This window comes from Mchenga conophoros, linkage group LG4, assembly GCF_057382185.1.
Source record: "Mchenga conophoros isolate Kocher_MC1m ecotype Shallow Benthic linkage group LG4, M_conophoros_male_GT1.1, whole genome shotgun sequence".
In the NCBI taxonomy this organism is placed as follows: domain Eukaryota; kingdom Metazoa; phylum Chordata; class Actinopteri; order Cichliformes; family Cichlidae; genus Mchenga; species Mchenga conophoros.
The window spans coordinates 31,912,392-31,934,938 of record NC_140529.1 but is presented as its reverse complement, the minus strand read 5'-3'; the positions used below and the strand labels follow the sequence as shown (position 1 = coordinate 31,934,938).

Sequence of the window (22,547 nt, the reverse complement as noted above, 5' to 3'; positions counted from 1 at the left end):
AACAGCTGGAGTGATTTAAAAAACTTTTTTTTTTCTTTTTTTCGCTTTTGTGTAATATTTTACTAAATAATTGGGAGAATTCAGCCGTTGTCCAGTCAGTGGCTTCCGAATGTCCTAAATTACACGTTTACCTTTGAGGGAAAAGTCCATGTAATGTCACCCAGAACACATTAGTCTCAACAGCTTAAAAACAGAAGGATACTAGGCTTCTTTAAGTTTAGATGTTAAGGTTTTCACAAAAGGTAAAGAAGTCGGGTTCCTTTCTTTTTTAGCTCTTAAGTCTAAAGAAGAAAACGATCCCCATTCCTGGAGGAGATACTAATCCCGTGGGGTTCTGGCGCCCCCTTGTGAATAAAGACAAACACATGCATTGATACATTTTAATGATTACATTTTAATGTACTTAATTATACCGTTATCAACATACAACAAATCAGTACACAGGAACACTTAGCTCACACTCAAAGATAAAAAACATAAAACATGAAGACACTGAAAACACGTTTCTGGTTTCTCACAGATTTGATACACTTTTTAACCACAACTGCATAATGGATAACACTGGCGATGCCTGCCACATATAGATACCCTTTTGGACCTTGTTTTTTTTTTTTTCTAAAGAAGTTCAGTCATTCTGAAAAGATTTTCACACCAGGCATGAAACAACCTTCAAAACTGCACTCAGAAGAATTAAAAATCAGAATGAATAAAAACCATACCTCATTAATTATACAAAAATAATACATTTTATTTAACCCCAATTGTGCTGGCTCAAAGATATTTTTATTAATAATTTAGCTTTTTGTTACTAACTGTGTCTCATTTATCATATGCAATGGCAGCCTCTTAAATAACCAGGTAAGAGGAAAAACAAAAAAAAACAAAAAAAAAACCCCACTAATTACATATTTGTTGTTCTTATGACTAATAACATTATCTGACCATTTTAATGCTTTCAAAAAATACTCCCTCATATTGTACCAGCTGGGAGAGAACATTTCCTGCACACTGCAAATGGCAGTACCTGCTAGGTATGACTCATAAAAATGGTCCCATCACCCACAGTAAGCAGACTACAAGCATCACTCATTACTACTGTGTCAAAGGCAATACAGAAAATGCAAATTATAACATTCTTGTACCATTTGGTTAGTTAAGTATTAATTCATATGTACACAAATACAGATCTGATGTACAGTATGTTCTGATATTATATAGGAATTATTGCACTACATGTTCACTTCTTGTAGTAAACGGCACAATGAAGAGAGCAGCACAGAAACATGAAACACTGTCGCACAGACACACATGCTACTTTAATATATTGATGTATTATTTGGGGGTAAACAACAGTACTTCTCTAGTCATCAGTAACTTTCTGTTTACTTCCTCCACTGTATACCTCATCCGATTGCTCTCCAAAACACATTTTAAGATGGAAGGTTCACAGTTTAGCAGGTTATATATTAATCATGTGAGCAGCGCTGACAGGTTTCCAGAACTAAATTCTTTCCACCACTTGGCATTTACAGCTATATTAATCGTAACATCTTCCCTATGTTATGGCACTGATTTGAGATGATGTCACAGTATGTGCAGGGGTACTAATGGCAGGGTGAGGGACCAAACAGCTGCTGCTGCTATATGGTTTAGTCCCTCTGATTACATAGACATGTGCTCTGGGAGTACATAGGAGATGTCATCCCAAGGGTGGCGATACAGACCCTGTTTCAGCCTCTTCTGATCCAGGTAGTGTCCTTAAGGAGATATATAAAAGAAAGACTGGTTATCATACAAAGTAGAAGTGTTTGCTGTCTTGCAGACATTGCCATGCACGCAGATAACTCACCAATGAATCCCATACTGCGACCCAAGACAAAGATGCCATTCAGAGCACCAATTTCCACAAACTCATCTGCTTCATCCCTGTGAATGTGTGGTAGACAGGGAAAGGGGCTTTTTAATAATATAGACATGCTTCTGTCACATAATCCCAACAAGTTTCAGCACATCTTCCTAAGTAATCATTTTTATTAAAAAGCCTGGAAGAAAAACTATGCTATCCCTTAATTCTAGTTAAAGTGCCATTCTTAAGAGAAACCTGGTTTAAACTTTAAAGAGAAACTGGCTCACCGTGTAAATCCACCACAAGTCCTGAGCAAATCCACAAAAGCCACACCAATGAAGCCATCCACATTCAGGATCAAGTTGGGTTTCTTGGTAACACAAGTACAGCATAAAATCATTACAAGTGGACTTTTCATACCCTTCATTAATTTCCCTCTCTCCCTCTATATATAGACATTATTACAATAAGAAATACTCATATTAAACATGATAAGAGTTTCAAATAATGACGTTAGAATATAATCTGTGTTAGCCAAACGCTTAGACGGCTCTAAACATTCAGCTTCAGTTTTTTCTGCTCTTTGCTGGATACAGATGTGAAAAACAGGTGATATCCCAAATTTCATTGATTATGGAGGCAGCCAATGAGACGAAGCTCCGCTTAAAGTGATTGTGACGTTAAAAGTGAAGAGAAGCTAAAATCACTTGTTTCAGACAGACGATGAACTGGCAGCACCAAGGCCCTGGATGATAAAGATTATTTTGAACTGAATTATGCAAAGCTACTTTGGTAGAGTCCAACAATTTGGAGCTGGAAATAATTAGAATAAGTCCCCTATAATGTAAGAAATTAGTTTTTTCCAAAAGCTATTCCAAGCTTACCTTAGAGGTGGTGATTTTCTCTACTTCCAGAGCATAGTCCAGCAGCTGTGTGGAAGGAAAGTGCTGCTTCACAAAGTCCTTTAAGATCTGGACTCTCATGTCTGGATTGTTAATCTGAAAAGCACAGACAATTCAATTTCAACATCTCTTCTCCCCAGTCAAAATTGCTGTCTTCCTCTATCAGTATTAGCTCATGATCTAAGAATTATTAGATATGGTGCACATCTATATTTCTTGTATTTTTAAATACTTAGTTTAGCCAGAATAACACGATGCTGTATCAGATGCTCACACGCTAAGTAGCCATGGTACTCACCGACTTGACTCTGTGTCCAATGCCCATGATCAGCTTGCCATCCTTCTTCATCTTGTTCACAAATTCCATGGGCAGCATGCCGCTATCAAATGCTTTGCTGAACTGCTTTGCTGCAGCATCCAAAGCGCCTCCAAAACGGTCACCCTAAAAAAAATTAAAAAAAAACATTACAGGAAGAAAGACATAGATTACATTTAGGTGGTTGAGTTTTATAGCTATATAAATCAAGTAAATAGATCAAAGACAGGTGTGGGTGTCTTACAATGGTGAGAAGGCCTGAGGTGAGGCTGGAGATGAGGTCTTTGCCAGCTCGGGCACATACAATAGTGTTATGTGCACCAGAAACAGCAGGGCCGTGATCCGCAGTCACCATTAGACACATTTCGATGAACTGGCAGGCATACCTGGGCAACCTGCATACAAAGATGATGAAATATCATAAAAAGGTTGCATAGTTCAAAGATTTTTCCGGAGCTATTTATGGCTGAGTTACAAGCCTGACCTCCTCTGGAACCAAAGCAGCCCCAGAGTGCCTCCGAGACCTATTTCTGACTTGAAGACCTCAGTGATGGGCATGCCAGCATAAATGAGCTCCTGACCTCTCTCGTCACAGATACTGGTCATGAAAGAAGCTGGCTTACGGATCAGACCGAGCTCCTGAAAGGCAAAAACAATGAGAAAAATGAAAAACAACTGCCATCACACCCTTTAAAAGCTCTGCTCTTAAAAAGTTATTCTTTCTGGCATACTCACTCTTGCCCACGAGTAATCCATTGGTACAGTGGGAGGAGGCAACTCTTCAGCTGGCTGAATAACTCCCTTCGCAACAAGGTCATCATATACAGAGCTGCAAAATTAAAAATAACACAAAAATTAATTACATTTAGATCAAGAATCGCTGCATAAGAATATTAACCCTCCCCCTCATGAACATGCACTGACTTGATGATATCCCCAAGCTCATCAAAGCTTTTAGGGACAAATGCACCAGCTTCCTTCAGAGCTTTGTTCTTAGCTACTGCTGTCTCAGAGGCCTGGTTGGCACAAGCTCCTGCGTGGCCAAACTGAACCTGAACACATTGTGTAACACATTGAAGAACACAATTAAAGCGACAATTAATTTCTGGAATGTCTCATTACTCATCTGTTTAATATGCATCAAACACTAAATCTGCCCTCTTACCTCTGAGGAGAACATAGTGGCACAGGTGCCAATACACCAGCACACAACTGGCTTTGTGATTCTGCCCTGTTTGATAGCTTGGCAGATCTTGTATTCTTCTGTGCCACCAATCTGTTACAAGGGCACAGACAGTCAAAAATTAGCAGCCAACAACAGTTTAAAGCTCCGAGCACCAGTGTGTGATCATTTACTCCTCACCTCTCCCAGTACGACAATCATCTTTACTCCAGGAGTGTCTTGGTAGCGCAGCACATGGTCCGTAAACACAGAGGCTGGGTATCTGAAGAAGAATTATGAATTATGTCCCAGCTCACACCACATTTAAATCCAGAGCCAAAAAGCACATACGTACCTATCCCCACCGATGGCCACACCTTCAAATACACCATCAGTGGTGCGGGAGATTATATTGTTAAGTTCATTGGACATGCCGCCTGATCGGGACACATAGGCCACGCTTCCTGGGCGATACAGCTTGGAGGCGAGGATGTTATCCAGCATGCCTCCCGTGTTCCCGATCTTGAAACAGCCTGGCTTGATTCCTCCAACCTAGACAAAACAAAACAAAAGGTGGTTTACTTAAATTAAACAACAACAAAACAGAAAGATCTGGTAAATTCTCATTAGAGGTGAAGAAAAACTAACAGTTGCTGGTCCAATGATTGTGACACCCTTCTCATCTGCTGTCTTGATAAGCTTCCTAGTGTGGGCTTCAGGGATTCCCTCAGCAATGATGGCAATGGTGCGAATCTGAAGACAAACAAAGAGAAATGCTTAACTGTGAAGCCCTTATTAAAGTTTTTATAGGCCACAGATGCTGCAGCTGGGTACCTGTGGGTACTGCATGGTCTCTATGGTGCTATCAAAGGCTGAGCGCAAAGAGGCAAAGTTGATGAGCACATCTACATCTGGATGCTTCTTCATGGCATCGCTCATGTTCTTATACACAGGGAGGAGGATCTCTTTATGTCCCCAGTAGAACTTCTGTTTGTGGTCTCCACTGGAAGGCAGCCAACAAGAAACGCATATAAGAAACAGTAAAAACAGTACAGTACTCTCAGAGGTTCTTACAGTTATATTACAGCAAACGGGCATTACACTGAGAGCAGACACAAGCTAAAGAGGACAGGCGCAGCATACATACGTGAATGGGTAGACCATAGCTGCGACAGATGGCTCAGCTCTGGAGCAGATATAGTCAAAGTCCAGCATGCCCTGTACTGCACGAGTCTGCATGCCCCACACTATCGACTTTGTGTGTTTAGTGAAGAGGGTAGTTGCCTTTCCTACAGAGAAAGGAAAACTCTTAGATACTGGTGGCACTGTTAGCAGTGTTTAAATAAAATTGGACATAAAAAAAAAAGAAAATCGATATGTGAGTCCTTGTATTAAAACACTGTAACCTCCATTTTCTCCCAGAGTTTGGAAAATATGAAAATGAAATTTGAAAGTGGAAGCATGGAAATAGTTTTTGCAGAAACCTATTGCTGACCACAGAGGGCGCTATAATACCTATAGTGAACTGTGCAGACATACAACGCCTCTACCTACTATCCAGTGATGGATGCAAGCAGGGCTGGACTGGGACAAAAAATCGGCCCGGGCATTTTGACTAGAGACCGGCCCACCAAAAATGTGACGTCATTCAGGGGTAAAACCGCAAAGGATTCTGGGAACTTGTGGCAAGAGGTACTAGCGCATGCAGGCTTTCAATTGAGCTCAGTTACACAGCGATAAAAAGAAACACAAAAAATGGCAAGACGCTGTTGTATTATTAACTGCAATAGCCGGTGTTGTGCCAAAAAGTGATTGTCTGCCAAAAACTGATTGCTGGTATTTAAATTGCTATGAGTAACTTGTTGGGCTATAATATGTGAAACATATGTCAAATGCATCCCTCATGGATGACATGAAGTCATCTCTCCATCTCTCTCTGCTGCTCTTCTGTCTCCTCTGTCACAGACTTCTCCACTTTAGATGATAAATCAGCCTGGTGCAACATGTAAGGATTGGCACAATTTGTTAAGATTTTGAGGAGTTTGAGAAACTAACCTGAAGCATAAAATAAAATTTACTATCAGTAACTTCATAGCACCCGCCCAGCAGTATATAAACTCCATCATGCTAGCTAGTACGCAGTACCAGTTATTCTAAGCGCCTGTAAAAAGTCAGCACAACGAAAACAAACTACAACTAAACTTGGTTTATATCTGACACAGACAGCAGGTCATAACTTCTTGCCTGAAGTTCAGTTCCTCTGCCACTATGACCGGCGGCCGCCTCGGTCTCTCCTCCTCTTGCCTCCCCTTTCCCTTATCCACCTGCTGGCCTCCACCACTTGCTGATGTTGCTAAATCTGTGGAAGCTATGCCATAGCTACCGCCAAACAATTCAGTTATTTTTACACATTTGGCAGCGTCTGCCTGAAGGGCTCGTTTCTTTTTGGCCCTAATTTTTTCTGCACCTTCTTTCCTTTTTTTGTTCTCCATTTTCTTTAGTTCGTCTATAAGATTGCTAAACAAGGGGGAGGGTGCATCCGACCTCCTCGGCTGTAATTGGTCCAGCCCAGAGTCGATCATGACCAACTGGCCAATCCAACACCTTTCATTATTTATACCCTTCCAAAAAAAAAAAAAAAAAAAAAAATCGATCGGCCCATAAAAACAAAAAATCGCCAGCGGCCCACCGGGCAAATGCCCGGTATGCCCGATGGCCAGTCCAGCTATGGATGCAAGTATGACAAACAGAAAGGTTTTGGCATTTATTGTGTAGTCTCATGGTCGGGGTGTTTCTCACCAACGGGGGCTCCAGTTTTAGGCTTCTTTGCTGGTGAACTCTCAACTTTGCCTTTGTTTTCAGAGAAAGAAGCAGTCCTGCTGGACGCTGGCGTCTAGAAAGTATTAAAAAAAGAAGAAGAAAAAAGTAACTTTTTTTCCCCTCGCATATCTAAAAAAAAAAACCGTTTCTCAGTAAGGACAGCCTAGTTGGGACAGCTTTAGCTGTGATAGCTGTGATAAATGGTAGAGCCGCTGGATAAGTTGAGATCACGTGCACTTGATGTGCATGTGTCCTGGAAATCTATTAAAAATAGTTTTTGTTGATGACCCCAGTTTCCTAGTACTTCACATTTATTCACACCAATTCCCAGTAGGACAATTCATATTTCATTTCACTTTGTTCTTCTGTTGTAGCGCACATCTGAAGCAAAGACAAACAGGCATGCACACACACGCACTTCCTTTGCTGAAATCTTGCACTGCACATTTTTAATGGATGCCTCGAGCGGCGCGCTACAACCTTGCACTTCCAACTGCAGACTCACGACTAAAGCAGCCCACAGATCCCTGCAATGCTCTTATATAAAGAGCATTGCAGGGAACTGTGTAATCTGGTTCACTATGAGGACAAGATAATAGTGACTGAAACAGAGGCTGTGGCATGCAACCTACATTTGAGGGAACTGACTGATGTAAATACACTTCACAGTGAATTGCAAGAATATCTCGATGGTTTATCAGGCCAGTGCGCGTCATACCGATGTGCTGCTGTTGGAGTTGAGGAGGAAGTTGGCAGTGTGGGCAGCAATAGGAGGCAAGTTGGCAATTGGCCTGTGGCCCAGCGCCATGCCAACAATGGCAGTCATGTGGGTTTCTGTGCCAAAGACATGAATTGGGATGCCAGTGGTCTTTCCTGTGGAGAAAGGTCCAGAGTCGAATTAACTGTGGTGTGTAACAGCTGGCAGGTGCTTAGTCTCAAGACTACATTGATAGATTACAATATGAAGCCTAAATTTATAACATATCAGGAAAAACATACCAACTTCTCCCATCACTCTTAGACCTTCCTGGTAGTTGGGGCCTCCACGCCGCACAAAAATAGTGACCTCATGCTCCTTCAGTGGCTCCTGATAATCTCTGATAGCCCGAACAATTCCCTTTGTCCAAAATGACAGAGATGCTCAATTAACACATGACATTAAATAAGAAATATTGATATATTAACACCATGCAAACAAAATGCACACTGTACCTTAAATGTTGCTGCAACATTTGTGAAGTTTGCAATGCTTCCTCCGATGATCAAAACCTTCCCTGGAACACATTAATATGGAAATAATTTCATATAGAAATAATATTGTTAATAATAAAAAAGAAAGAAAGTAAGTAAGAAAGTTTACACAATTCCCACCATCAGAGTGCTTTTCTCTCGTCATCAAAGATAGGATGGTCTTGGCATAATCATAGGTCTGCTGTTCACTCGGTGCTCCAGAATACTCTCCATAATTGGCCAGCTCGTTAACCCCACCAAGATCACAGATTGTGTCACTGAGGGTGTTTCATATTAGTAAAGAGATAGAATAGAGAGAAGAAACAGATCAACAAAAGCAACCACAGCTCTGTTTTTCTTATATGGGGCATTTTCAGCTGCAACAATAAACACAACTTCAGGAAAAACAGACCTCCAGAACACATCCCCTTTATTCATTTAATACTGCACTGTAAACAGATACAACTTAACAGTGCACAGGGGAAATAATTAGTCACGCCTGATGGGTCTGCAAGTCCCACTCTACACCCCCGACAGACGGCAGAGCAAGTGAGGCACCGCTCTTTCTTCCAGACTCTCAGTAAAACAGCAACATCTAGGAATCCAATTTAGCTGGCAGCTGAATGGGCAGAGTCTAAACTGCTGCACTATCAGTATCCCTACTGCATCTCTGGCATTCTCCCCTAATACTAAACCCAATTATGCACAGAGGAATGAATTTAATGGTGATCAATACTAGAGATTGTTTAGTCTTGAGAGCCATGGATTCTAGTGTGTATGTTAGCACTATGACTGAGTACCTGTACACCACTGAGGCACCGCCGCCTGCCACCATGGTCCAGATTCTGCCTCGAGGATTAAGGAGAGTGAGTTTGAGGCTGGCTCCACTCTTAGCATCAAGGTCTGCAATATAGGCCTCCTACAAAAGGAAAAGGAAGAAAAGAAGTACGGGCACTGTTAAATATTGCCTTAATCAGAGACGGACCTTTTACAAGCATCTCACTACATAGTTGTAATTTGTCCTTTGCCTGCCCTGTAACATTAAAGGGGCCATTAATTAGAAATACTGTATAGATATTGACAGCGACAGAGGATGTGATGCACATCAGTGGTTGTTTGTGACAGTCAGGTCCACAGCTGGTGGCTGAGAGTAAAAAAAGCTCCCAATCAAAGGCACCTGCTGTCCCTCATCTCCACTTCGACTCGCAGCAGCCCAATTAGACCGGGCCGTCTGCTACACAGACAGACAGTCTGTCTCAAACCAGCTCCCACATGTTTCACCCAAAAACAGACAAAAAAACAACCATCCTGTAAACAAATGAAAAAGAAAAAACCCAGCCCTTTTCCATTTACAAGCTTACGAGTTAATATTTAACTACATTAAATATTAAGTTCTGTCAGTGTCATTCAAAAGTACAATAATCAGTCTTATTCATCTTCTAATTATTGAAACAATCTTTCATGTTATAGGTCTTTCATTTATTATAAATATAGCTCCCACAACAAATAAAGCAGAACATTTCATGCATCTATGGGGTAAATTTATTTATTTTCTCCAAATCGTTATGCACATGTTGCAGCCCAGGCAATCTTTTCTGGAGACACGTTTCCTCTCCAAAGTGAGACCTACAGTATTTTTACGTGTGAATATGTTTGACGATACCACTGTTTCTAAATAATTATACAGGAGCTAACCTGTTTAAACCCATTTAAAAAAAAAATACAATTTATTCTTCAGGTTAAAAACAGGTTTACAGGATCCATCGCAGTTAACACTATCCCCTTCTTCTTACCTTTAAAGTACTGAGGAAGGCCATCACAAGAGGTCTAGGACATTTTAATTAACTGAAACAGTGCCATTATTTTAGTTTGGGAAGGCACAATTTATGAAATGATGAAGGTGATGGATGTTCTACTGTACCTCTGATAAAAAGCTAATGAGCAATAATAAGAAACAGTCTCAAGAGGTCACAATTATAAGTCTGATGCATCTCTACCTCTGTCCCTCTAGACCTCCCCTCACCTCGGGATAAGCCTCCCTGCCGAACGGTGGAGGAAACTCCACATCTCCCCACTTGGCCTTGCAGATGTAATCAGCTGTTGCGTCGATCTTAGCGGCCATGTCCAGCACATAAACTCCATCTTTTGTGACCACTAAAAGGGGAGATGTCAAGATGTAATGTTAAAACGTATACTCCAGCATGCTAGTATAAACTAGAAATAATCTTGTAATTAAACACACACCACAATCATATAAATCAGATACAGATTTAAGTTCTTACATTCCCACATTATTGTGACATGCAGTCATTGAAGCTGTATAGCAAATGATTAGTTTGATTTAATTAAGTATGATTAATGTGCTTTAATACACATTAAGACACTACACTGTATTCTAAATGATGGCACCCACATTTGGTTTATATTGTTTTGTCATTGATTTATATAAGATACATTAATTATTTATTTCCTCGGTTTTCTTGTGTTACTTCTCTGTTGATGCACTCCGCCTTATTTTGAACAAAGGAGGAGGCTAAGGGTGAAGGTGTTTTAAATGCCAACCAATTGAACGTAACCATCTGCTGAGACCGCATTAAGGGAATGTGGTTTCTTTACATTAAATTTACTTTTTAGTCCCTGTGGTTTCCACTGCTAGTCATGGTGGATAGTTCCCCCTCCCTGAGCTTGGTTCTGTCTTTTAAAAGGGTTTTTTTTCCTTCCCACTGTTGCCAAGTGTTTGCTCATAGGGGGTATCTGATTGTTGGGGTTTTCCCTGCATTATTGTAGGGTCTTTACCTTACCATGTAAAGTGCCATAAGACGCTGTTGTTGTGATTTGGGGTTACTTAAATAAAACTGAGTTGAACTGAATTTGGTTAGGTCTGTTTGATTAAGGTCTTCTTTCGTTAAGTATTATTTTCAAGATTTGTTCAGCTGACATCTTTTGTGGGCTCACCTATGTCTAAAAATAGCCTGTTTTCATGATAGAGCATTTTTCCATATAATTTGTCTTTTCTGGATATAATAAAACCCACATTAAAAAAAAAACAGTGATTATACATCCTTTAACTTACACCACATCAACAGGAAAAACTACCAGAGGGCATGTACTGGTTACTAATTACATCTTTGCAAACACATGCTGCCTTCATCAAACAGAAAGTGCATGTATTATTTAATGTTTTTCTCCCCTCTGTGTCAAAAATGTGTGTTTCATGATGATTTTTTTGTGATGCTTTCCTCTCTAATTTCCTTTTGATGTCCCCTTTCCAATTTTACAACCTGATAACATATTAATAAGCTGGTGCAAGAATAAAGTGTAGATGCTATAACAGTAGCCTGTTCAGATATAGTTTGAGATGTTATTGTGGACTTGAGAAAATCAAAGAAAAAAAAAAACCCTACCCAGAGGGTTGATCTCCAGATATGTGAAGAACAGGTCTTCATACAGGTTGAAAAGTCCAACAATGAAACTGGCCAAGATGCTGCAGAAAAAGAGAGAGAGAGAAACAATAAGTTCAGTGTATAAAAGCCTGATTTTTGGATTGGTTGCAGCAGTGCCTGAATTAAATGGAGATGTCTGGATGCCGTGATGCATAATACAAGACAATCACATTAGAAATAGGGGGGGAAAATTAAATACATGAAAAATCCACTGATATAAAACAAATTGCTGGCTACAAATCTTGGGCTAGCTCAAGCTCTTAGTCACTTACTTGAGTGTAATAGCTTGAAAGACTAGCTTTGAAGAAAAAAAGTTGCCAACTAAATACACTACAGCCAATTTATTATGAAGAAAAATTCCCTAGAGTTGTCACTGACGCCTTGTTTCCCCCAGTATAATAAGGTTTTATTATTATTATTATATTAGTGGTGACTCATGTCTTATAAATCTATTCTATGAAGCATGACTGATACAAGCCACAGAATGTTTAGATAAGGAAGGACTACAAAGTATAAATATGAGTGCATGACTTTACCCTTTGCCACAGACAGTATAATTAAATGACAGACACAGGCTGCCAGGTGTAAAATCTGAAACAAATGGGGAAGTGCTCGAAACCTCATTTAATCTAATCTGCAAGATGTTCATCTTGTAAATCATAGTCCTACTTATAATAAACAAGACAGTCAAGCAGGATAGAGAAAAAGAGGGCAATTAATTATTAGCCATTCAAAAAGAGAGGAGAAAACACTGCACTGCCCTTCCCATGGACTTTGTATTGCATGAAGGTGCAGTGTGGTGGAAGTCACAACCAACAGAAGTAAGCTGAGGAAGCAAACAGCTGTGCTTTTTGCAAAATCACAAACAGGATAAAACAGAAAAGGAAAACTCCTTTATACTGACATTAATTATACTTAGTTTTTACACATTGCATTTTAAAGGTATAGAATTTGCATCATGGATGACTGTATGATCTATTTATGTGGTGATTTTATTATGTTTAAAAAAATTCTTAACTAATTAGATCATCTTGATAGCAAAATATAATTAGGAATAGGGTGCTAAAATTATCCTTTGATAGTGAAATTTATTTGTGGTCACAAGCTTGTGAATCAATAGTGAAACAGAGTTCTAGAGCTGGGTTGCATATTGTGAAGCCAGCTGTTTTTCCCTCCTGTGCTCTGTCTCCATGCTTGTGATACAGATGCATGGGTCATTCATGTTATTTCAGTCAGATCCACCTGTGGCAAATCATAAAAGATGGCAGATGTGAGGGAGAAAATGAGACTGGGCCCATCTATTATACACAGTACAGTCTATGATCTTTGCCTAGGTAGACTCTGATTCCCATGAGTCCCTTTAGTATGCTTATGACACACAGCAATGAAAACTTTGCAAAAGGACTCATCTTTGTGAATCCATCTCTTTTTGAATATCAAAATCTCCATGACAAAAAAATGTAAAAATTGCAAAACATTCACATGCAAAGCAGTTTCTATGGTCTGTATTCAATTTCTTGAATTGAATCTAACTATTTTTATCTTTAATCTGCAAAACAAATTATCCTCTGCATATTAACAATAATGCTATAAATATACACAACAGGAGCTGCATGCAAACAATCTAATTTGCCTTCTCCATCACATGTCAAAACAGAGAAGTGAGAGGTTGCTGTAGGGGAGGCAGTGCTTTGCTCTCCTCTCCTGTCTGTCAGTTCTGCAGGCAGCTCTGAGCCTCTGTACCCGTATCAGCCTTTTGTCAGGTCGTCGAGTGGCCCGTGGGGGGAAAAGAATGACCGAAACCCCAAGTGACTCAGCTTCTCATGTCTGCTAGCTAAATGCAGGTTTTGTTTTGAGTCCAGAGTGTGAGGAAAAAAAGTGTTTGTGGGGGTGAGGAGGTGAGCTGGGGCTGGCAGAGTGATTTCTGGGATGGCTTCTTCAATGTCAGCCAAGACAGTGAGACGGCCAGAATCTGCCATCACAAGAGCAATGCTGAAGAGATGGATAAGAGGGTTTGGCGGAGGGTCAGCCACTGTATCCTTCCCATCAAAATAAGTGGACGTGTTCTGAATGTGGCTGTAGCGTTTAAAAAAAGAAAAAAAAAAGGCTGGGAGGTGGAGGCTGATCGAAGAAAGGCAAAGCCAAGGAGGGAGTTTGTCATTTGTCTAATGGGCAAATGGAAACCCTCTGCCCGTGTACTGCTCCCCCCACATTTACTGCCAGTATTAAAGTGCTCTCTCCAGCTTAATTTATTTGCTGCTCCTCCCTGTTGGTCAGTAGTTCCTTCTATTTTTAGCAGTTTAGTGATGAATACATCAATGTTTGGGTGACAGGGTGTATTAATGAACATAAAATTGTTAACAAAATATTATTTTACAATGTTTTTATTCAGTAATGTTGTCTTTTTTAATATGAGAAGGTCTATAAATGTTTAATTGTTCTCTTGTTTAAGTGCACATACTGTTTTGTGGGGACTTACTACGAAATAAGGTAAAGGCTTCCTGTAAAAAACAATTTAATCATGTAAAAGGTGTATTAGTTTTTAAACAGGTTTCACAAAGATGCTGCTTATTCTGTGAGGATGAGACTGTGTAAAGGCAATATACAATATTACTCCTGCAAGAGAACATATTTAGTCTTCCTTAAAGGCTAAATATGCAGAAACTGACAGAGTACACAATAACAGAAACCCCAGTCTAGTCTGTAATATGCAAAAAAAAATGCAAATTCTAACTAATGCTGAGTTTCATGCTCATTTTCATAAACTGTACATACTGTGTCCACTCCCAGTCTTTGTCTACCCTGCACACATCAAGATTCTGCACATGCACTCCCTTTACCATTTCTATCCCACTTACACTTTCTTGTCATTGGGGACATGAGTCAGCAGGTCTTTCTTCACCAGGTCTTCACTGATCTTTTCATCCACCTTAATTAGTAGCTTCTGTGCCTTGGCGTCGACGTCTCCTACATCCACCCCGCCCTCGTGGTGAAACAGCACATAGTCCCCTTCTCGAGTGGCGTATATGCACACATAGAATTCTTCCTCCTGACCAATGGATAAAGTTTACAAATCTGTCCATTATATTTCTTGAATACTTTAAATATTTGATTTAGCATCTGTAGTAATACGATATGAATAGGCTAAGATATAAAGAAGGTAGGAATTTATTTTACCTGCTTATGTGAGACAAATGGCTCAATGAGGAAGTTTTTGAGAACACCCTTGGCTTTTCCCACCTGCAAGTCATTAACACAATAATAATCTTCTTAGGGAGCACCAATTAAAAAAATAAATAAATAAAAAATAATTATATATATATACAGTGGGGCAAAAAAGTATTTAGTCAGCCACCGATTGTGCAAGTTCCCCCACTTAAAATGATGACAGAGGTCAGTAATTTGCACCAGAGGTACACTTCAACTGTGAGAGACAGAATGTGAAAAAAAAATCCATGAATTCACATGGTAGGATTTGTAAAGAATTTATTCGTAAATTAGGGTGGAAAATAAGTATTTGGTCACCTCAAACAAGGAAAATCTCTGGCTCTCACAGACCTGTAACGTCTTCTGTATATATATATATATACATATATATATAATTATTGTGTGGGAGCAGCTCACATGGGTTAAAACACATTATAGCATGGTCTATATCTATCTATTATGGAAAACAACAGATGTTTAATTACTGCCTAATTCCAATTTAAAGATAAATTTACTGTGGGAGAAGCAGACATATATGTACATGAAATTAAAAATGATAAAGTGCAGAAATAGCACTGTGAATGAAGGAACTGACATTTTAAATGACAAAAAAGGAAATGCTCTCATGTAGAACTGCAGGCATAGAGTGCTAACACAGCCACAGCTCATTCAGTAAAAGCTGTCACTGTTCTTCTGTTAAAGGCCAACAGGCGCAACGCAACCAGGGACCGGCTGAGAGCAACCAGCCGTGGAGGAAAGAAAAAAAAATACATATAATAAGGGTGAAAGCTGCCATTTTCAAGGGGAGAAATAAAAAGAAAAGATTGATGACAGTAGTGAAAATAATTGAAAAACTCACAGTAGCTTATACTCAGATAAATAAAGTGGCAAATATGAAACAGGCTGATAAAGAAAAATAGAAAGCAATGCCTTTATAGAATGTCATATTGTACCTGAATTTTTCAACCTAACCACTTATGTCACTATTACCCCACAAAACATTAAATACTAACTGAAAAAACTGAAGACGTGTGGGCAAGCAAAGTGTGAGCATCATAAAGGAAGTGACAGGATATATTTATTTAGAAGTGATGTTGAGGAAGTTAATCTAGTATGGGTGTTGTTCCTGTAAACAGCACCACTTACTTTTTCATTGAAATAGAGTCAGAGAGGAAGACAAGCATCAGAAAATATGAGATCAGAAGAGTTAATGTTAAAATGTCCGCGGGAGGGCGGACAGCGTAGATGTCTAAGTCTGTGGATGTGATAACAAACAACGAAATGACATGGGAGCTTCAAATTGATACCATAGATTTATCCACTAAAAATCTCAGACAAGTTGGAATCTAAGTGACCTTGAACTAAAGAGCAGAGGTCAAAGGTCAGGTTTGCTAAAACGTTGTGAATGCGTTAATGTAATAACAAGGAGACGTAGGATTCTGAAATCGATGCTATAGCTGTTTCTACAGTAGGATGCTGAGGGGTAGCACTGGTCAGTGCCAGTATTTTAATAATATGCATTCACTGTGTGCATTTTGAGGGCAAAAGAAGTAAATGACATATGAATAAAATATACATGTTTGTACTAGTGAAGGTAATTTATCTGCAAAATTACTTCATCCAGTTAAAATGATTACTCTACTGAATTACACTTCTCCTCGGGAGAGGACAATAAAGATGACATGGCCCAGCAAACTGAAACACTGCACAGACCATCAACAGAGCAGCAGTGGCTGCAAGTAGTAATATATAGTAATTCTACCTCTCGGCTGATTCCAAACAAACGATGTTTTCTACATAGCCAAATTGTGTGCTAACTACCTCACACCGCTGTGTCTGGGGTCCGAAAGAAAAAAATTAAAATGATATACCTTGCGGCAGTTGTGAAGTGCTGAGGAAAATACCGTGTGTCTGATGGGGTGATTTTATATAGGTGGATTTGGTTTCAGTTGACCTCTGACATGCAGAGATAAAGAGCAGGTTGTAAAGAAAAAGGTGGAAACTATAGAGGTACAGTTAGGGGTGTGCGCCTTTCTATGTGAACGTTAGGGTGCGTGTCCTCGGATGCTCTTGTTAAGGAAACAACCTTTATTGTTGGGGGGGCTGGCAAAAAACCAGTGCAGGTATATTACTACTGCTGCATTTATTCGTATTTACAGCCAGTAGCACTGCTGACACTGTCACCTAATTTGCAAGAAGATATGCAGTTTCAGTGCTACACACACTCTTCTTCAGTGCTTTATGAACCAACCCAGTCTCTCCGTAACTCACTTCTGGGTTTATGAGGCAAAGCGGCGTCTCAGTGCTATGTTGATGGAGTGAGTGTTTCTTCAGTGGCAGCACTTGCCTCAGCTGACTGGATTGATTTAATACCAGCAGGCTAGCAATGAAGTCAATAACAAACTGGGCAGCTGTTTAGGCAAACGTGCATCAGGGGAGGAATAAACATAAACCAGGCACATGCAAGGAAAACTGGGAAGGAGGGTAAGAGAAAGGGGAAAGAAGAAGGGAAAAAAAGGGGAAAAGAAAAACACTGGGATAATATTGACTGGAGAACGGTTCAGCAAAATGCACGCTCTCAAGCAGAAGGGTGGGTGGAGGGAGTTGCCTGAGAGACAGCAGAGAGGCAGAGGGTGGATGACGTACTGTGGTTTCTTTCATAAGGCGGGGTTTGAGCCACTCTTTGACGCCATTTAGGTCCAGGTTGACGCCAACCAGACCCAGCTTGCCTCGTCTCTTGATGAGCTGGTCCGGCTTCACCACCAGTCTCTGAAGGAGGAAGGGAAAAAATATTATCAGCAAACTTTGAATGAATTCATCAAATTGACCTTTTCAGTTTGAAAAGCTAAGTCTAAAGTAAATGTTCTAATTTAATCTGTAGTCATTCTGCTTTTACACTAGTATGTAAATATTACTTTAAAGGAGCAAATTTAAAATATTAAAGCTGGAGAGGTTTCTAGAGGTAACACTTAATGCATTTTAACAGCATAAATATGAGATTTGACACCAGTGCAATGGTAAAAATGACCACAAAAAAAAAAACCAAAATCTGATTCTTAATCATCCATCCATCGTCATCCGCTTTGTCCGGGGTCGGGTCGCGGGGGCACCTTGAATCGCCACCTTATCGTGGTGGAGGGGTTTGTGTGTCCCAGGGATCCCAGGGGCTATGTTGTCTGGGGGCTTTTGCCCCCTGGTAGGGTCTCCCATGGCAAATTGGCCCTGGGTGAGGGACCAGACAAAGAGCGATTCATAAGACCCTTATGAAAAGGACACCGAGGGAACAGTTTACCCTGCCCGGGATAGGGTCACCGGGGCCCCGCCCTGGAGCCAGGCCCGGGGAGGGTGCCCGAGGGCGAGCGTCTGGTGGCCGGGCCTTAGTCCATGGGGCCTGGCCGGGCACAGCCCGAAGAGGAGACATGGGCCCATCCTCCCGCAGGCCCACCACCCGCAGGAGGCGCCATAGGGGTCGGGTGCATTGTGTGTGTGTGTGTGTGATTCTTAATCAATCCTTTTGAAATTTCCAGCTTCAGTGCAACTATTTCATTATAAAGTATATAGTAAAAGTACTGAGCCACATACCCATTACCTACGGGAGCTGCTCAACACCCATGCCACGAACCTGCCGGCGCAGGTTTTGTGTTGATTTTAATAACAGGAGGTTTGGAAGTCTGCACTTATCGAGCTAAGCACCTTGTGTGGTGGCAGGTGTGCAAAAACAGGATGGAGTCTGATGTCTGAATCTGACTGAGTCTGATGTCGCCTATCTTTATGCCATCTCAAGTTTATTCAGTGCAATTTTAACTTTTATCAATCTTCCAAAAAAAAAAGAAAAAGAAAAAAAGAAAAAGAAAGATGTAATCTTTGCCTTCTGGGAATTATAATTTATGAATCATGAATTTTATGATGCTTTCTACATCTATTAAACAGTAGAATGCATAATCACTGCATTAATTGGCAGAGTAATGGTAAAATCTGGGGCTGTTATTTGCAGTCCTGAATGAATTCTGCTTTCAGTGTAAGCCAAATGTTTCAAAGTGAATTAATGAATGGAAAAGGCATGGATAGGGGCCGACATATTCATGTTGCAGTGATAAAACACACACTGTTTTCCTCAGTTCATTTTATTTCAGACCACAAGACTGCAGGTATGTTTTTTATAGGATTGCTAAACAATTCCTTACTGCTCTGGAAATCCCAAGTATTTAGTACCTGAACGATGAGGTGCCATGTATTTGAGAAATTATCTCTCATCTACCAACCATCCCATACGATGCAATTGAAAAATTACATAAAACCCCTACTGGCATCACCCAGTTCCTCTTACTTCAGATGAAAAGAATGACTTATGACAATGGAGCCATTACTATCTGGGTGCTTGCCAGTGAGCAAATGAGGAGAGGGCTGAGGGTGAACGTTAATGCAATTTCTGAATCAATTCTGCAGCAGGACACATCACTGTGGATCTGCCCTAAGCATCCTCCTAATACCTTCCAGATAAAATCCATCAGCAGAGAGGGAGGCAAACAGAGAATGACATTTCATCGAGCAAGATGAGCAACAGAGTAATTAAATCAACTGATATGATAGCTGTCTATGTACGTAACAGAAGAGCAAACTGGAAGCCTGGAGAACCTGTGCAAAAATGCAAAACCCAGCTCAACATTTGGCTTCTGGTGGTGCAAATATGAATTTTTTCTACGTCTTCTTTTTTTCTTGTGCTTTTACTTTGCCCAATTTCCACCAAGTATGGAACAGAACTGATGGTTTCCTCCTCTGTCTGTGATTTCAGCTAACAAGCACCAAGAGAGCGCTCAGCTGCCAGCCTAAGTAATCGTGCCTATAAAGAGGATATCCTTTTCCACAAGCAAAAGAGACTGTGCTTTGGAGATCAATGGTCTATAAATTAGAGACATAACAAGATGACTGTTCAGTCAGCTAAATAAAATATTACTTCACCATCCACATATATTACCGCCCTAAATGTTTCTCCTGCCTCACCTCTGTGAGCAGCCATGGGTGCTCCTGAGCCAGTCGGTCAAAGTTGGTCTCAGGTGTCACGTTTGCATAGCGGAACCTGTTCTGGATGGCCGCTGATGTGCAGATGTACTTGTAGAGGAACTCCTTTCCCGTCTGCTCAGAGATGGCTTTGGCTGACATGACTGCTCGGGTGAGACAAACAGAGAGAGATGTATGAGGAGATATGCAGATGAGAAGTAAGGGTTGATACAGAAAAGCAAACATGTGGTGGATAGAAACAAAACTAAGCACAAGATGTTACATTGAAGCATGCTTTTTTTTGGGGGGGGGGGGGTTGTTTTTTTTTAACTAAAAAATTATGCAAGAGTTCCCTAATGCACTGCTGTGCTCCCAGAACTGTCAAGAAATGGTCTGCTAACAAGATGACTGAAAGACAGCTCAGCGGTTTATATTCAGTGTGAGTAATAACAGACATACTTAACGGTAAAGCAATAAGAAACATGGTTAGAGGCACTATCAGGCCTTCTATCCTTCTGGACAATCACATATGAGGTTTGTTTCAACCTGACAGGACACGAACAGTAAAGCCAACCCTAATGTGATTAGTATGGGTTTGTTTCATCTGCACACTAATGAAGTCATAGGCAGTTAGTTATTTGCTCAACAACCGGATCCACACAAAAGCTCCAGCAGAGCAGGAGGAGAAATGACTAAATAAACTCACCTCACAAATTTACAGTTGCAAGATGAATTATATGATGATTATAAACAATAAATATGCAGCACAGATAAGAAATAATCTTTGGATGCAGGACCTGCTTTCCTTTACTGACAAAATGTGACGGAAGTAAAGTAAGAAATTCAGGCATCTGTAATAACATCTGTAAAATTTTACTGCTAAAGGGTGGGGCGTGAACTTTACACTTTTGCCGCATGTTTCACTCAGTGAGGTCATCTCCACTGGAGTCAACAGAGGTCAAAACAGGACATCAGTGTTTGAGTTTTATAAGCAGCCTATTATGCACAGACACATCTGATTTCATAATACCAAGACCACAGCAAAGTAAATATGCTGATATGAACAGTCATGAACAGCTTCAGGACTTAAAAATGAGAGAAATAATGTAGAAGCAGCAAAAATATAAGGAAACTAGTACTTCTGCAGCATCACCGAACCCATCTCCGATGACAGCTGTTCATTTTTAAACAGGAGAAAATCTCACACTGAAGACTTGCATTTTTCTTTGCATACTGTGCAGAACATCTTGCAGAAGCACGGCATTAGATCTTAGCTTTTTTTTCTTTTTAGGTTCAACTTCAACTTACTGAAATTCTGACCATTTCCATTTCGAACTTGTTAGACATTTCAGTTTTACTGAGAAAATCTACGTATGTGCCTTCTTACCATCATTTCTTGGTGTCCATTAGATCTGATCTGTTTTAAGATCATTGAAGTTTTTAGTTTTTTAAATTTTATTTTTTATTTAAGCATTGTTATTTTAACTGCATGCCTTCACTTGTGTTTATGTCATACACTTCTGATACACTGACTGATGTAGTTGACCCTCCAACAGTGTGTTGGTAAACTGATGACGCTCTGGATTCTCCATGTAACCTTTCAGGGATGGAGTACCTGCTCAGTCTGTTGCTATAAGAGATTTAATAAGCTGAAAGCTCTGACGTCTGCTCGCAGTTCTCTGCGTGCTACACTGCGGACCTGGCAGCTATTTCTTTAACGGATTAATGGGACTGTCATGGAGCTTTCTCATTATTGATCACTGCTGTCTCTGAGTCACAACAGCACCGAGTCCAGACCAGCAAATGTGGTTCAAGCAAAGCTCATCGGGGGTCACATACATCATCTCATTTCTCTGTTGCACCTGACCTGTCAAAGGTGTTAAATATCACTGATCCACAGAAACACTGGTTCAGATTACACACTATAACCTAAATTAATAACAAAGGGTGATGGATGCCTGGGGAAGGGAGAACTGAAGCAAAATAAAAAGCCGTTTTAAAAGAATGCAATCCAATATCAAAATTGGAGGTCATTGTATAATTTTTAGCTTTCATTATAACCCCACTAACTATTACAACAAAATCTTCCTGACACAGTTAAAGGACCGAGTTACTGATTGAGTCACACATCCCTCAGTGGAAGGATTTGGTCAGTCTGGTTCATTCATTTACAAACCGGTCAGACAGCCTCGCAGTTATCTGGCAAACATCCACATCACTACTCACTAAAGTCTTACTCAAACTTACTAAAAACCAGGATGTAGGAAAAGTACAAGTTAAACGTGGTTTACGGACTGACTAGTTTAACTTCTCTTATCAGACAGAGAGAGAAAACAATAGACAAATAGTTAAAGGAAGTTAGAAAGAAAAACCACAGACGCGTTTTTAAGTAACAAAGTGGCGTATTTTACCTTGTTTTTTGTTTTTATGTCGTCAGCAGCTGTATAAGTTTGTTATGGTCTGATGGGTGAATTTCCTCGGCAGTGTTGCTCCACTCTTGCCGCCTGCGGTGACCACTGGTGCGGGAGAACGAGGTTCCCAGTCAGTTTTGTCTCCATCGCCTATCTGCTGACAGGCTTAGCTGATGTTTCCTGGGCTCTGATTGGCTCTTTCCATAACGTAC

General features: G+C 40.3%; 1 protein-coding gene across 1 annotated transcript; it reads right to left on the bottom strand.

The window, feature by feature from the left end:
• Positions 1–374: 374 nt before the first annotated feature.
• On the bottom strand, positions 375–22,489 carry aclya (ATP citrate lyase a). The gene is made up of 28 exons (XM_085271821.1): positions 22,336–22,489; positions 19,928–20,088; positions 17,573–17,695; positions 14,897–14,959; positions 14,578–14,768; positions 11,681–11,760; positions 10,300–10,430; positions 9,077–9,195; positions 8,418–8,554; positions 8,259–8,320; positions 8,046–8,163; positions 7,765–7,919; positions 7,026–7,119; positions 5,374–5,515; positions 5,061–5,229; positions 4,875–4,979; positions 4,582–4,778; positions 4,428–4,509; positions 4,230–4,340; positions 3,989–4,116; positions 3,800–3,893; positions 3,549–3,703; positions 3,309–3,459; positions 3,047–3,190; positions 2,731–2,844; positions 2,134–2,216; positions 1,850–1,926; positions 375–1,757 (listed from the first exon to the last, which is right to left on the bottom strand). Exons 2-28 carry the CDS (start codon positions 20,084–20,086, stop codon positions 1,663–1,665), a joined length of 3,279 nt encoding a protein of 1,092 aa, XP_085127947.1. The 5' UTR covers positions 20,087–20,088; positions 22,336–22,489; the 3' UTR covers positions 375–1,662.
• Positions 22,490–22,547: the final 58 nt, after the last annotated feature.

Coding starts and splice junctions, on each gene's coding strand:
- aclya (XM_085271821.1), bottom strand. CDS start 20,086: ATGTCAGCCAAAGCCATCTCTGAGCAGACGGGAAAGGAGTTCCTCTAC. Junction 5,516..7,025: donor TAAAACTGGAGCCCCCGTTG/GTGAGAAACACC, acceptor CTTTCTCTGTAG/GAAAGGCAACTACCCTCTTC. Junction 4,117..4,229: donor CCACTATGTTCTCCTCAGAG/GTAAGAGGGCAG, acceptor CAATGTGTTCAG/GTTCAGTTTGGCCACGCAGG.